Source organism: Dermochelys coriacea, chromosome 1 (genome assembly GCF_009764565.3).
Source record: "Dermochelys coriacea isolate rDerCor1 chromosome 1, rDerCor1.pri.v4, whole genome shotgun sequence".
Taxonomy (NCBI): domain Eukaryota; kingdom Metazoa; phylum Chordata; order Testudines; family Dermochelyidae; genus Dermochelys; species Dermochelys coriacea.
The window spans coordinates 328,219,944-328,236,551 of record NC_050068.2 but is presented as its reverse complement, the minus strand read 5'-3'; the positions used below and the strand labels follow the sequence as shown (position 1 = coordinate 328,236,551).

The 16,608-nt window shown below is 42.9% G+C and overlaps 1 protein-coding gene across 10 annotated transcripts in view; it reads right to left on the bottom strand.

Moving 5' to 3' along the window:
* Positions 1-16,608, bottom strand: part of ORC5 (origin recognition complex subunit 5) — a 134,228-nt gene that overhangs the window by 66,537 nt on the left and 51,083 nt on the right. For all 10 annotated transcript variants that reach the window (XR_006275719.1, XR_006275718.1, XM_038420206.1 and 7 more), the window contains exon 12: positions 16,252-16,299. Coding sequence is in view for 8 of the 10 variants with exons in the window: in XM_038420206.1 (XP_038276134.1) it covers positions 16,252-16,299 (48 nt within the window). In the remaining 2 variants the exon portion in view is untranslated. The remainder of the gene's footprint in view (positions 1-16,251; positions 16,300-16,608) is intronic.

The window sequence follows — 16,608 nt, the reverse complement described above, 5'->3', positions numbered from 1 at the left end:
TGGCAGACTACATGTCATGGCATTCACAAGTTGCAAATAGCTTTATTTTATTATTTATTAGTGTTAGCGTGCTAGGATCCTTCATGTGAATGTTCTACAGTCCCTAGTTGTAGCTAATGTTGCAAAAGTGAAAAAATTCTATTTTCTCACAGGTCTTCAGTTTCCTGTCAGTCATAAAGAGCCCACCTCACTTAGGACTCAACTGTGCCATGCTTATTCAGATTCAGCAGTATCATGGGACTACTAAGGGAGCAAGGTACAACCCTCACTAAGGGTAACAGAATTGAGTGCCAAACAATGTAAGTCAGTTTTATCCCAATTAAGAACTGTTTTAACAAGAGCTTCTGTACCCGATGTTTACTCTTCACTTATCATAAAAATCATAATCCCACTGTCACACAGAACACTGACTTCAACAGAGGAATAGGACATCTAAAATAAAAAAAACTGATTTCCTGCAAGATGTTTATAAACAGAAAAAGGGGGAGGGGAAAAGAAAGATACAGAAAATAAGTTGTCTCTAGCAAAAAAAAATTTCCTAAATTTCCCATGTTAATGGGTCCTTCAGGAACTAGATAGATTTTTTTTTAAAAAACACACTGAACTGTTATATAGAATTGTTTAGGTACTTAAAGCAGGGAGAGTACATACATCAGAGCACCTCACAAAAAATTATCTTCACAACACCTCTGTAAGCACTTCTATATTTTACAGACTGAGAGCAGATGCAGAGAGATCAATGACTTCAAGATTACACAGGAAGTCTGTGGCAGAGCTGGTGACTGAAAGTAGATTTTGAATCCCAGGACAGTGCCTTAGCCACAAGACCATTTTTCCCCTCTCCTGACACTATTAAATACAAAAGTGGGCACTGTGATTAACTCTGATTTAAAAAACAAACAAAAAACCCAGTAAACAAGTCACCCAGAGCACAAGTACTGGATTTGATTTATTGTTATTGTCATCACATAACCTACTATACACCCACACAATCAGAAGTTATATTTGCCAGGCAAGTGGCTCTTAGAAGTCTATTAGCCTCATATATGTTGTTACTTTAAACATATAAATACATAAAGAGAACATTTTGTATATTTTGCTTATTGAACACAAGTGCTTTATTGGCATTTTTATTTCCAAGAGGTCCATCCATTAAGGAGATTCTATAAGGAATTTTACTTTTGTCGCTTTGTCAGAGTCAGTACCTTAACCTAAGTCCCTTTACTTAGAGCGGTGGTTCTCAAAGCCGGTCCACCGCTTGTTCAGGGAAAGCCCCTGGTGGGCTGGACCAGTTTGTTTACCTGCCGCATCTGCAGGATCGGCCGATCGCAGCTCCCACTGTCCGCAGTTCGTCGCTCCAGGCCAATGGGGGCTGCGGGAAGAGGCGTGTGCCAAGGGACATGCTGGCCACCCTTCTCGCAGCCCCCACTGGCCTGGAGCGACGAACTACGGACAGTGGGAGCTACGATCGGCCGATCCTGCAGATGCGGCAGGTAAACAAACTGGTCCAGCCCACCAGGGGCTTTCCCTGAACAAGCGGTGGACCGGCTTTGAGAACCACTGATTTAGAGCAACCACATTACTTTCTATACATTCCAATGGTAGCTGTGCTAAAAATAATTTCAATTTTAAACAATTTAAGAGTCTCAAAGTCGTGTTATAAAACCCAAACAATGCTGCAATGAATTAATTTGACATCTATATCATAATAGCACTCAGGTAGCATTTTGAGCAATCCTCCCAATACTTCCCCCCAAAAAAGAACATTTTAAAGATGAGGAAAAATGGGGTAGATGGGATAATTTGATTTGATAAATTGATTTGGCTCCAGAGATAATCAGTGTCAGAGCCAGAATTAGAACTCACGAGTTCCTGGCAACATCTAATCTCTCAAACTACTGTCGTGACACCCTTTTAGTTTAGGATGTCATTTGAATAACTTGACGGAATCGTTTCCTTTTAATGTAGTGCAGGTCACCTGTCTCTCCTCTTCTAGGATTTGAATAAAGTCAGTAACATTACTTTTAGTTTAACTCCTTCCAGTAAAGAAAAATCATCATCAGTAGTCAAAGGAGCTTTGTAATTGCTTGCCCTATGTTGCATCTAAAACTTTCAAGTTCTCCTGGGGAGTAGGATCAACTGTGGAAGCTGGAAACAAAGCAGCTTTCCTGAGCACAAGACTGAAATTAGCTATGAAGTTCTGCTCTGAGACTAACTCCAAGAGATCATCATTATACAGAATATTCTAAAATTAGGAATATACCCAAGAAGCTGTAATGCTCTCTAAATTTCTGAATGAATGGAATAAGAATTAGGGTCAGGTCCAGGGGTGAGGTTGGCAGCAAGTATGTGTAGGCGGGTGGAAGAGAGAAATGAAAGCTTGTTCCTACATTCTGGACAGGAATGATTGAGGTACATGTCATACAAAAACAAATTTAGTGAAGGAAGCCCTTGTTTAAGTTGGTCTGTATCAGGAATGCACCAATGTCACAGTAGAATTTGGTTCAAAGAGTAACTTTCACTTTATTTTTTTTAAGTGCTAAAAAAAAAAAAGAGTAGCGATTGAGGAAATGTACAGTAACTCCTCGCTCAACGTTGTAGTTATGTTCCTGAAAAATGCGACTTTAAGCAAAACTATGTTAAGCGAATCCAATCTCCCCATAAGAATTAATGTAAATGGGGCGGGGGGGGGGGAATTAGGTTCCAGAGAAATTTTTTTCACCAGACAAAAGCCTATATATATATATATACACATATACACACACACACACACACACACACACACACACAATACATTTTAAACAAACAAAATAATACTGGTACACAGCGATGATGATTGTGAGGCTTGGTTGAGGTGGTGAAGTCAGAGTGCGGGATATTTCCCAGAGAATGCCTTACTGCTAAATGATGAACTAGCAATCGGCTGCGCCCTCAAGTGTTAACTCATTGTTAACGTAGCCTCACACACTACAAAGCAGCACGAATGGAGGGAGGGGAGACAGAATAGCAGATAGAGAAAGAGACAGACCGTGTGAGAGAGAAATGCACATTGCCCCTTTAAGTATGCTGACTCCACTAAGTACACTGCCTTTTTAAGTTGGTCAGCAAGCTGAGAGGGCAGCTACTGCCCGGAAGCTCCCTCCCTCCTGAGCCCTGTCGTGAGTCCCCCCTGCTCTATGGAAGATGGGGTAAGCAGGGTGCAGGGGGACACCAACATTAGCCCCCCTCTTCCCCTCTGCCCACAGCAAGCAGGAGGCTCCAGGGAGCAGCTCCAAGGCAAAGAGAGGGCAGGAGCAGCACATGGCAGTGGGGGGAGGGACAGCTGAACTACGGCAATTGATAGCCTGCTGGGCAGCTGCTGCACAGGGAACTTAGGGGAGCACTGAGCCGATAGGGGGGCTGCCAGTCCACCCTGGTTCCAAGCCCCCACCAGCTAGCTGCAACGGGCTGCTCTTCCTGCAAGCAGTGGACAAAGCAGGCGGCTGCCAAACGACATTATAAGGGAGCACTGCACAACTTTAAAAGAGCATGTTCCCTAATTGATCAGCAACGTAACAACGATACAACGTTAACTGGGATAACTTCAAGTGAGGAGTTACTGTACATGGGGACAACTGCAGGGATAACAAAGAGTCCTAGCATCAATCACCATCTCACTGAATTCTGAAGAGACTCATTCTAAGCACTCAGGGTCTAAGTTTGCCTTGCCAAGATAGACAGATGGAGAGACCAACCAATTTACCTCTCCCCAACTCAACAACCAACCACACATATATATAATCCCTTTTTCTTTGTAATTTTTTTTTAAATAAACTCTCTCTCTTCATCACTAGTCTTGCAGGAGAGAATTGCATGTGTTACTCTAGCCCAATGCACATGTTCCAATGGCGCTGTCCGGAGAACAGCATAAAACAATCCTTGGTCAGTTCCCTCTGCTTTTCCTATTGGAACAGTGGAGACGCACACAATTCAGAGAAATATGCAGACAAATCCCTAGCGTGATTGGGATGTGGAAGGGAAGCTAACATGTTAAGCCACAGGTTCAGACTTTCAGAAAAGATGATGGTAGCCCATGCACACACACAAAAAGGGAACATGTGTTTGCTCACATGTGAGCACACAGCAACCACAACTGTGTGAAAATGGCCATTTAGACATCTAGCTTTTTGCACACCCAATACAATAGTATTCATTCAGAGTGTGTGTGAACCTAAATTTGCACACAATCACTAAACATTAATTACCCATTTACAGTAAGAATGAGAAACTAGTGGATTTAAAATAAGATGTTAACCAGGTTTGTTTTGGGTACCTTTTTGGGTTTTGTTTTTAAGAAAACTATGTTTATCTGATTCTTTGCCCACCTCCTAGAAGTTTCTAGAGTCTAACCGAAGTCCTAGTAGTTCACAACTCCACCCACTCTCCTCTTCAACTTCCAGTGACAAAGGATTCCATCCGGCAACCAACCCCTCTCTGATCAACAATTGTTCCACTCATTCCCTTTCTTCTGTAAGCTTCTAGACAGTTCTAGTTTTTCTTGTTTCCTTTTAGGCACAGCAAAAAGAAAAAGTTTTCACAACCCTGTCCAAATGTCCCTCCAAAACTAGAATGTCTGAACCCTCTGATCTCTCATAAAAACCACAGAGGATTTGTGACTACTTCTTTGGATGATTCAAGCCTTGAATAGTTTTAATCTATGACACTTTCTTCATGCTGGATAAATCACATTAAGGGTATGTCTACACTACGAAATTAGGTCGAATTTATACAAGTCGTTTTTTTAGAAATCGTTTTTATATAGTCAATTGTGCGTATCCCCACACAAAATGTTCTAAGTGCATTAACTCAGCGGAGTGCTTCCACAGTACCGAGGCTAGCGTCAACTTCCAGAGTGTTGTACTGTGGGTAGCTATCACACAGTTCCCTCAGTCCAATCGTTCCACGCCTTTTTTCTGTGCAGACACCATACCACGGCAAGCATGGAGCCTGCTCAGATCATTTTGGCAATTAGGAGCACATTAAACACCACACGTATTATCCAGAAGTATATGCAGCACCAGAACCTGGCAAAGCAAAACTGGACGAGTAGGCAATGTCAGCGCGGTTACGAGAGTGATGAGGACATGGACACAGACTTCTCTCAAAGCGCGGTCCCTGGCAATGCGGGCATCATGGTGCTAATAGAGCAGGTTCATGCAGTGGAATGTCGATTCTGGGCCCAGGAAACAAGCACAGACTGGTGGGACCGCATTGTGTTGCAGGTCTGGGACGATTCCCAGTGGCTGCGAAACTTTCGCATGCATAAGGGCACTTTCATGGAACTTTGTGACTTGCTTTCCCCTGCCCTGAAATGCATGAATACCAAGATGAGAGCAGCCCTCAGAGTTCAGAAGTGAGTGGCAATAGCCCTGTGGAAGCTTGTAACACTAGACAGCTACCGGTCAGTCGGGAATCAATTTGGAGTGGGCAAATCTACTGTGGGGGCTGCTGTGATCCAAGTAGCCAACGCAATCAAAGATCTGCTGGTATCAAGGGCAGTGACCCTGGGAAATGAGCAGGTCATAGTGGATGGCTTTGCTGCAATGGGATTCCCTAACTGTGGTGGGGCCATAGACGGAACCCATATCCCTATCTTGGCACCAGAGGACCAAGCCAGTGAGTACATAAACCGAAAAGGGTACTTTTCAATAGTGCTGCAAGCACTGGTGAATCACAAGGGACGTTTCACCAACATCAATGTGGGATGCCGGGAAAGGTACATGACGCTCGCATCTTCAGAAACTCTGGTCTGTTTCAAAAACTGCAGGAAGGAACTTTATTCCCAGACCAGAAAATAACTGTTGGGGGATGTTGAAATGCCTATAGTTATCCTTGGGGACCCAGCCTGCCCCTTAATGCCATGGCTCATGAAGCCATACACAGGCACCCTCGACAGTAGTCGGGAGCTGTTCAACTACAGGCTGAGCAAGTGCAGAATGGTGGCAGAATGTGCATTTGGACATTTAAAAGCATGCTGGCGCAGTTTACTGACTCGGTTAGCCCTCAGTGAAACCAATATTCCCACTGTTATTACTGCTTGCTGTGCACTCCACAATATCTGAGAGAGTAAGGGGGAAGACATTTATGGCGGGGTGGGAGGTTGAGACAAATCGCCTGGCCGCTGTTTACACACAGCCAGATACCAGGGCGGTTAGAAGAGCACAGGAGGACGCAGTGCGCATCAGAGAAGCTTTGAAAACCAGTTTCATGACTGGCCAGGCTATGGTGTGAAAGTTCTGTTTGTTTCTCCTTGATGAAACCCCCCTACCCCTTGGTTCACTCTACTTCCCTGTAAGCTAACCACCCTCCCCACCTCCCTTCAATCACCGCTTGCAGAGGCAATAAAGTATTGTTGCTTCACATTCATGTATTCATCACACAAATAGGGGATAACTGCCAAGGTAGCCAGAGAGGGGTGGTGGAGGAGGGAAGGACTAGGCCACACAGCACTTTAAAAAAGTTTAAAAAACTTTAAAAAACTTATTGAATGCCAGCCTTCTGTTGCTTGGGCAATCCTCTGGGGTGGAGTGGCTGAAGGCCCCCCCACCACATTCTTGGTAGTCTGGGTGAGGAGGCTATTGAACTTGGGGAGGAGGGCAGTTGGTTACACAGGGGCTGTAGCGGTCTGTGATCCAGCTGCCTTTCCTGCAGCTCAACCATATGCTGGAGCATATTAGTTTGATCCTCCAGCAGCCTCAGCACTGAATCCTGCCTCCTCTCATCATGCTGCCACCACGTTTCAGCTTCAGCCCGCCACCTCTCCTCCCGATCATTTTGTGCTTTCCTGCAATCTGATATCATCTGCCTCCATGCATTTGTCTGTGTTCTGTCAGTGTGGGAAGACATGAGCTCAGAACATTTCATCACGAGTGCATTTTTTTCGCCTTCTAATCTTCACTAGCCTCTGGGAAGAAGATCCTGTGATCCTTGTGAAACATGCAGCTGGTGGAAAAAAAAAGGGACAGTGGTATTTAAAAAGACACATTTTATAGAACAATGGGTACATTCTTTCACAGTAAACCTTGCTGTTAACATTACATACATAGCACACGTGCTTTCGTTCCAAGGTCGCATTTTGCCTCCCCCCCACCGCGTGGCTAGCCTCTCACCCCGCCCTGTGGCTAACAGCGTGGAACATTTCTGTTCAGCCACAGGCAAACAACCCAGCAGGAAAGGGCACCTCTGAATGTCCCCTTAAGAAAAGCACCCTATTTCAACCAGGTGACCATGAATGATATCACTCTCCTGAGGATAATACAAACAGATAAAGAACGGATTTTGTTTGAACGCCAGCAAACGTACACTGCAATGCTTTGTTCTACAATGATTCCCGAGTACGTGCTACTGGCCTGGAGTGGTAAAGTGTCCTACCATGGTGGACAGAATAAAGCTACCCTCCCCAGAAATCTTTTGTAAAGACTTTGGGAGTACATCCAGGAGACCCGCGAATGCCAGAGCAAAATCAATCATTAAACATGCTTGCTTTTAAACCATGTATACTATTTTAAAAAGGTACACTCACCAGAGGTCCCTTCTCCGCCTGGTGGGTCCGGGAGGCAGCCTTAGGTGGGTTATGGGGGGGGGGGGTACTGGCTCCAGGTCCAGGGTGAGAAACAGTTCCTGGCTGTCGGGAAAACCAGTTTCTCCACTTGCTTGCTGTGCGCCATCATCATCATCATCATCATCTTCGTCCCCAAAACCTGCTTCCGTGTTGCCTCCATCTCCATTGAAAGAGAGTCAAACACCACAGCTGGGATAGTGGTTGCTGAACCCCCTAAAATGCATGCAGCTCATCATAGAAGCAGCATGTTTGAGGCTCTGACCCGGAGCAGCCATTTGCCTCTCTGGTTGGCTTGCCTCAGCTCCTTAAGTTTCATGCAGCACTGCTTCGGGTCCCTGTTATGGCCTCTGTCCTTCATGCCCTGGGAGATTTTGACGAACGTTTTGGCATTTCAAAAACTGGAACTGAGTTCTGATAGCACGGATTCCTCTCCCCATACAGGTTTCAGAGTAGCAGCCGTGTTAATCTGTATTTGCAAAAAGAAAAGGAGTACTTGTGGCACCTTAGAGACTAACAAATTTGTTAGTCTCTAAGGTGCCACAAGTACTCCTTTTCTTTCTCCCCATACACCGATCAGATCCCGTACCTCCCGTTCGGTCCATGCTGGAGCTCTTTTGCAATTCAGGGACTCCATCATGGTCACCTCTGCTGATGAGCTCTGCACTCACCTGCAGCTTGCCACGCTGGCCAAACAGGACACTGAAATTCAAAAGTTCGTGTGCCTTGTCCTGTCTACCTGGCTAGTGCATCTGAGTTGAGAGTGCTGTCCAGAACTGTCACAATGGAGCACTCTGGGATAGCTCCCAGAGACCAATACCGTCTAATTGCATCCACAGTACCCCAAATTCGACCTGGCAAGGCCTATTTCAGCGCTAATCCCCTTGTCGGGGGTGGAGTAAGGAAATCGATTTTAAGAGCCCTTTAAGTCAAAAAAAGGTCTTCGTTGTGTGGATGGGTGCAGGGTTAAATCGATTTAACGCTGCTAAATTCGACCTCAACTCCTAGTGTAGACCAGGGCTAAGAAGTATTACCACTCTGCTCTCAAACATCTAAGGAGCCACACCATTTTGTTAAGGAAGCTAGAAATGGGAACAGATCAGTTTCCCAGTACCCTTTATGACGAGTTAAAAGTAACTTCACATGATGATTGTGTAAGAATCATCAGAAGACTGTAAATTTATTCATTCTTGTTGCTCATATCACAAGGCATTTTAATATAATAATTACAGGAAGTAAATACTTAAATTGTACCAGACTAGTATGGCTTTACATTTTGATTGGCTTCAGTGTGGATGTTTTAGACATTACATACTATTTTAATAAGTCTTATTGAATTCAGCATGAAGAACTAACAAATAAGTTTCTGATCAACATAAATAAAAAAAATCTAAAAAGCAACTTTACAGAAAAGAACACTTGTTCATAAGGCAAAACCAGCAACTAATTACAACAGTTAATGCTGTCAGTGTTGCTATTCAGATTAATAACTGCATAAACTGTCAAAGTCTGTATTTAACTCTAAGCCAGTGATCCGCAAACTTTTCAAGGTTGCGCCCCCCACTTACCCCTGTCAGCGCCCCCCCCCCCCCGAGCAGGGCCACAGCTTCGGGGGGGGGGGAGGAGGAGAGAAGATGCGGACGGGGTAAGGGGGCCGAAGCTGGAGCCGCAGCTGGGGGTGGATCTGGGGCTGGGAGCAGGGCCGGGAACGGAGCTGCAGCCTGAGGCCGAGGGCAGGAGCAGAGCTGCATCTGGGCTGTGGTGGGGGGCGGCAGCCAGGTGCGGCTCCATTCCTGGCCCGGACCCTAGCCTTGTCCCAGGAACAGAGTCACGGCCAAGGGCCGAGGCTGGGCCAGCAGCCAGACGCAGAGCCACATCGAGGCTGGGGACGGGGACAGGGCCAGGTGTGGGCTGGGAGCCAGGGCCGTGGCTGGGGGCGGGGTCTGAGCAGAGCGGGGGCAAGGCAGTGCAGGGCTGGGCTGGATGGCGCTCCCTCCCCACCCACCATGGTGGCTGGCCCAGGCCCAGAGCACCCACCTGAACATTCCTCCATGCCCTACTAGGGGGCATACCCCACAGTTTGGGGATATCTGCTCTAAGCGTTGACATTCAACTTCACTTTTTGTAGCATACAATTTATTTTTACTGCCAGCACAGTTGGTATTAAGAAGGATTTCAGAAAGTTTGTTTATAAATCATTTTGGGAAAGGTCACATCTCATATCACATCATAAGCAGTTTTGTAGTGCTAGTTATTAAAATATGTCCATTCATCTCCTCTGCAAAGTAACATGCATTTCCAATTGATATTATAGCTCTAAGAATCCAGGAGGTGTCGCCAATGTTACCTCTCTCAGCTGAACAATAATGTGAAAAATATATGGAAACAGACTACTAAAAGTATTAAAATCATGCATGTTCCTATATAATCCGCATGATTTCAGTGTAATTCCTTCAGCATAGATGCTGTAGTTTCTGGCATATAGCTGTCTAGTCCCTCCTATCCTCATGTCTTATTTGTATAATTAGTATAATTTTTTAGTAAATATATGCATGTATACACATATACTTTAATTAGCCAACAGCAATAATTAGAGTACAAAGATTTGCGTAACCACTGTACAGATACTTCTCAACTGTACTGGGAATTCACAAGTCTCTCTACTGTGATCGACTCTCATACTTTGAAGTTTCAGACTATTTACTAGAAACAGTACCTTGTGAAAAAGCCCCATAATTTAATAGGGATGGAATTAAATAAGATTCTTTCAAAAGAATTTCAAAAGCAGTTTATAGAATTCTATAGCAGAAACTATTAAAATTCCCATACGCATAGTTTAGAAATTTTCAAGTCTCATTTCTATATGACTTTTGTACAAGGAGCTAAGCAGAAAAACTCCAATATATTATATATGAAATACTTTAAAAACTTATAAAAGACACTTTTCCTTTTTTATACTTTTTTATAGAATTTTTTATACTTTTTTCTTTGTATTTTTTAAGAAGTTCTGATTCATTTTGCTCTTTCCCAACTTTCTTCACCACAAACACCTTGTATTTTCTTCCCTGAAAAGTTCCTTCCACCTCATCTAAGGCTTTTCTCCTAGTTGGCATTACTTGTGTTTACATTCTTCTTTTACAGTGGAAGATTCCCTGCCTCTTGGTTATTTATTTGACTTAACTCTCTGATCACACCACAAGTTTACACCGCTTCACAAAACCCGATCAATGTACCCAAGCTTTAAGATTTCTTAAAGGGGAGTGACAGCCTGAAGTATTCAAAAATACCTCATTTCTGTATGAGGAAAGGGGAATGGGCTCTTAACCTCATGTGGCTGGGGATTTCATACTCTCACCATGCTACTATAGTTCTCTCTTTTCTGAGCCAGCCAACACGTTTGAACTCCCTCAACTGACAAACAGAGGGGGGCATTTTAAATTGGAAGATTGACACAATAGGAGTGTATCACATTGGAACTGGAGGAGAGGTACAGCACCAAAAGCCAATAGAAAACTGAGGGTATGTCTACACTACCCGCCGGATCGCGATAAATCGACCCCCAAGCATTCTCCCGTCGACTCCTGTACTCCACCGCTGTGAGAGGCGCAGGCAGAGTCGACGGGGGAGTGGCAGCAGTCGCCTCACCATAGTAAAGACACGGCGGTGAGTAGGTCTAAGTACATCGACTTCAGCTACGTTATTCATGTAGCTGAAGTTGCGCAACTCAGATCAATTCCCCCCCTCCCCGCAGCATAGACCAGGACTCAGTCTCAAAGACAACACCTGACATACTTGAACATACAAAGTATGCTTAGGGAGATGCTGCAGTTGCAGCTCTATCTGTCAGAACTCTCAGTAGGGCTTGCAGTGAACTGGGGCAGTATCAGTCATCTAGAAAGAAAAAATTATGGCCTAACAGACTGAATAAGGAATTAGGAATCAAGATCTCAAATTTTTAGACTGGCTCTGCCCCTGACTCCTGGTGCCCTTAGATAAGCCACTTAAGGAAAAATTCTTTGCTGGTGTAAACTAGCAAAGCTCAACTACTGTCAGTGAACCTCCGTGAGTTTACATCAAAGATTTGGCCTTCAATCTTTGTGTCTCACTTTCCTCACCTGTAAAATGGGAATACCTGCCAGCCAATGTTTACACCTATGTAAGGGACTAGGTCAAAGAATAATAATATCTGAAATGTAATGTGAGAAACAGGATACCGCATTGCTCCGGAGAGCCACTTAAAGTGTTGCATAGATCAGATTAAATACAGATTAAACCCTAGGATACACTTCTCAGTTTCTTATATGGAACCATCTAAATACCCAGGAGCTGTAGTTTAGTATCAAGGAAACACAATCAACTCCAAGCTATTTTCCATACAGTAAAGGTGTTTTCTCAATTCTAATAAATGGAATTATGTAGAATACTTTTAGGGGCTACAATCAGAATTAGAATCTAATCTAATTAGAATCAATCTTACTTTGAAGCTACATATTGCAAGGAAGTAGCTTGAATGCCAGGAATTAGATCATTCAAGTCTTAGGAGCAACTTCCTATACCAGCAAAGCAAGGCTTGCAGTCTGACTCAATGGTGGCTAGAAAAAAAAGTGTCACCCTACACCAATGCCCTAGTCAAAAAACCCCACAAAAAACAAAAACAAACTAACAATTTTTTTAAGGTACACATGGCAATGTTCAATGTAAATGGTTATTCAAAAGGTTCATTTTAATTCGAGGGAAAGAATTCTTCCTTTAAAAAATGTTTTGTGGTCATGACAAGTGCTAGATTAACCATACAAACTGGTAAGAGTCCGCTATTTATCCGAAAGTCATTGATCATGTTGTGGGCAGCAACAAAAGCTTCTTCAATCCACACCACTCACGTGCCTCAACCCTACTGTAGGGTAACACTTGCGCTGTGTCTACACTATGAACTAGGGGTGTGATTCCAAGCTTGTGTACACAATCACTGAGCTAACAAGAGTATGAACAAATAGTGAAACCACAATAGCAGAGGCAACAGCAGCACAGATTAGCCATGCTGTGACCCAGGGACATCTTGGTGTCAACTGGCAGAGGGGTGAATAAGGTTTAGAAGGCTCCACTGCATCCGACATCTTCAAAATAAGAGTGCCAAAGGGTGGCATGTGAGGTCTCAATACACTGGTCATTTTAGTCATTGTGAAATATATGAATGAGTAATATTTAAGATAATACGTAATCAGACTGGAATTATGTTCTTAAAGCCTTGAAGTTAAAAGCAGGTCACCAGGAGGTAACTGGCCTTGGACAAATTCATTCAGGCAGGGATTGGAGACTCATCTCTTTTTGTTTGGTCAAGTGTGAATTGTGCATGGTCTCTCTCATAAGGTAAGCCTATCGGCATTTAGAGCCAGATGCTAATTAAAAGACTGCAAGGTCAACAAGTGGGAGGCCACAGGGAAGAACAATCAGCAGGGGAGGCCCTGATTATGAATAATGATCAAAAAGCTATTTTGATATATCTGGGACTTAAAAGAGGACAATATGACTTGGCTGAAATACACCAGAAGGATTTTGGATGGATTTTTGTTCTATATGATAGGACGTCTTGTTAGTTAAATATAGGTTCTAGAAAGTGTCATGATTTTATATGTAACCGTTTCTATTAATTCTGCTTGCTTCTTCTTGAGTCTATTTCTTTGTTAATGCTTTGTTTTTCCTATAAACATATATAAGTACTGTGTGCTGAGTGTAGTGATCCTGAAGTGTAACTGGTAAGCTGGTGTACACTATTCCTTTGGGAGCAGTGGATCTGTGAATTCAGAGTGTCCAGTGGAACAGGGGCAGACACTCCAGGGGGACACTTGTAGTGCTCAGGGGTTGCAGTATACCTTATCATTACCTGTAAAGACAGAGCAGGGCCTGCAGAGGCCTGGAAGGCAGTGCTTGTATTGCCAGAGGCTAGTGGTGTTGGGGAACTGACCCACAGTAGGCACAGATAAGGCTTCCTTGTCATAAGGGAAGGTGCCTCACAACTCCAGGCATCCCCAGGAAGTGTCACGTGTCAAGTGCGTCCTGATCAGTTTCAGGCTTGTTTGTACTCGATGAGAGGTAGCGCAAGTATGTGTATGAGAGCTGGGAACCACATCTCTAGTTTGTGGTACAGATGCAGGTCATAGAGAAGTTTAAATCTACATGCTAATACTGCTAATAAGTGTGTGCCAGTTAGTGAGAAGTTAACAGGCAGAGGCTAACAAACCCTGGAAGTAAGCAAAGGTTTAAATAAGTGAAAACAGAAATAGGCCGGGGCTTTATTTAAAAAAATTGAAAATAGGAACATATGTAAAAAAACAAAAACAGAAAAAGGTAATTGATTCAGAATCAGCAATTTGTGCACTAATTAGTTTATGTCACTTCATGATCTTGTCACTGTTACATTGACCTCCTTCCTCTTCTTATTCCATGTTACACTCACTTTTTGCATCTTGTTTTACATTAGATTGTAAAATCTTTGGTGGCATGGACCACATCTTACTATGTGTTTGCACAGCACCTGTGGGTGCTTAAATAAACAAACAAATAAAAGTAAAATATTGATAAATACAAAACTTTTTTTTTTAAATGCAAGTACATCTGTCCACTAGGGATTAGACAGAGACATCAATCCATCTCCAATAAACTACGATGCTAATGGTGCTAGCCCTTGGTCACAGTCAGTCAATATGAATCCAATCCAAAACAGAGACCATGAGCTGGAGGGATCCATGTCCCATCATCAAATCTCTGGTCATCCAGTTGCTTTGTGTTCCTGCCTTTCCCCATCTTGCCACCTTGAATGAGATATTATTGCCTATAGGAAAGGGAGCAAGGCACCTTTTGCAGCTGGAGGGAAAGGATGAAGATTTGGGCTGTGATGCAGTATTTATTCATTCCTGTTTCCATTTCCCTCCCACAAGACCTGTGATCACAATTTGAGATGTGGATGTTTTTCAGGGTAGAGAACAGTCTTGAAAATAATTAGAATCTTTGAAAATCATCTGGAGTTCACATGCCAGAGACAAGACACACAAGATGAAAGGATACTTTAAAGTTAATTAAAGGATACTTGCTTTCTATGGAGTTAAGGATTTACAACAATAGATGTTAATATAAATAAGTTTAACATTTCACATCATTCTAAACACAAGTGAAATTATGTGGATTAAGAATTTTTTTTTTAAATATACCAATTTACACATATTCTACTCCATCGTAGAATCAAATTCTCTTCTAGTGTACACTGGTGCAACTCCACTGAAATCCATGCAGTTACAACAACTTATTTGGGTAAAGGGTTTGGCCACTATTCTTTAAAATCCTTTCTCCTGATGGAATAATTACAAATTTCCTTAAGGAACATACATTTTCCTTACACACAACAGAAAAGCAGTCAGACTTTAACCCTGAGTGACTAAAGTTAGGTTCCTAAATCCATATGTAGGCACCTAAAAGTGGTCTGATTTTCAAAGCTACTGAACATCTAACTAACAGTGGGGTTTACAGGTACTATGACTAAGGTGAAGATTTTGTCATGCTTATTTTTAGAGAAAGTCACAGACAGGTTAACGAAAGCCTTGACCTGTCTGTGACTTTTGCTGCTGCGATTCCATGGTTTCTCCCACCACAGTAGTGGCTGGGACCTGTGGGGTTCCCCCTCTGCTCACAGCAGCTGAGAGCTTTGGGAAATATGGTCACCCTGGAGAGAAAATGGGACACCCCATCCGCTCATCCAAGGCGTCCCCCTCCCCCTAAGCAAGGCTGTCACCCATCACTGGAACTCTGAGGCAGGCCCCTTCAGGAGTCTGTCACCTGTGGCTAGAACTTCGCAGGGGACCCCCACCCCGTCACTTGTCGCTGCTGTCACCTGTTGCTGGAACCCTGCCAGGGCCCCACTGGCTGTCAGTTCCAGAGTCCTGCAGCCCCTGGGGCTGAAGCAGAGAATGTCATGGAGGTCTCTGGAAGTCACAGATTCTGCAACTTCCATGACCTCTGTGACATAAACATAGCCTTAACTATGACCGTCTAAACACCAAATCCCATATTTAGCTAATACATTAGTGGCTATTCAGTTAATTTTATACCTAAATATGGATTTGGGAGCCAAACATGAGGCACCAGATTTGAAGATTTTGGCCTATTGTTCCTCTCACATTGTATGTGCACAGAATTTTGCCCATAAAGTTTAAACTTAGTCTCAGACATAAAAGAGGATGAAGCAATGGGTCTCTGCTTTTCTAACTGAGCCACATCAGTATTTTTTTTTTTTTTATATAAGCAAAACCACGACACCACTTCACATCTGAAGGAAAAGTGGTATTGGTTTAAAAAAAGTAGAAACATGAGAAATGTACAAATTGATGTTATCTAATAAGATCAGACGTGACCTGCACTACATGATTGTAATTAAATATAATGTATGTCCTCTTAAAACAAAAATATGTCTATTAATAATTACGACAATGCCTTGTATGAAAAGTAAACATCAAGTAAACCAATGAACTAGATATTATACCATGCAATGTTCTTGTATGGCTTTTTAAATCATACATTCAGGTAGCAAGGGAAAAATATATAGCCACTACTACATAAGAAAGCAGCATTTAATTGTGAGTGAGGATTGAAAGCTAAATAAATACCTTTTCATGTTTTTTCAGAAAGTTTGTCTTCTTGATTTTCCCATGATGCTGTAAACACAGAAGCAAAATATGAGCAAATATGACAGCAAAAAGTTACAATAATGTTATATAACTTGAATAGGGTGTGGAAAAAACAAAAACACACACAACTGTTCATTACATATTTATAGTAATGTACTACTACCATAGTTCTGCCTACTTATCACATGCCGTTATCTTTGTCCTTAACAGCAATACTGCTTATTCAGTACCTAACACACTCTAGGTATAACTTCTTGGCTCCCTCATATATAAAAACTGTGAACACTGGGTGAAAACTTACACCCTGCAGCGTTGCTATGTTTGTAAAGTGGTTTA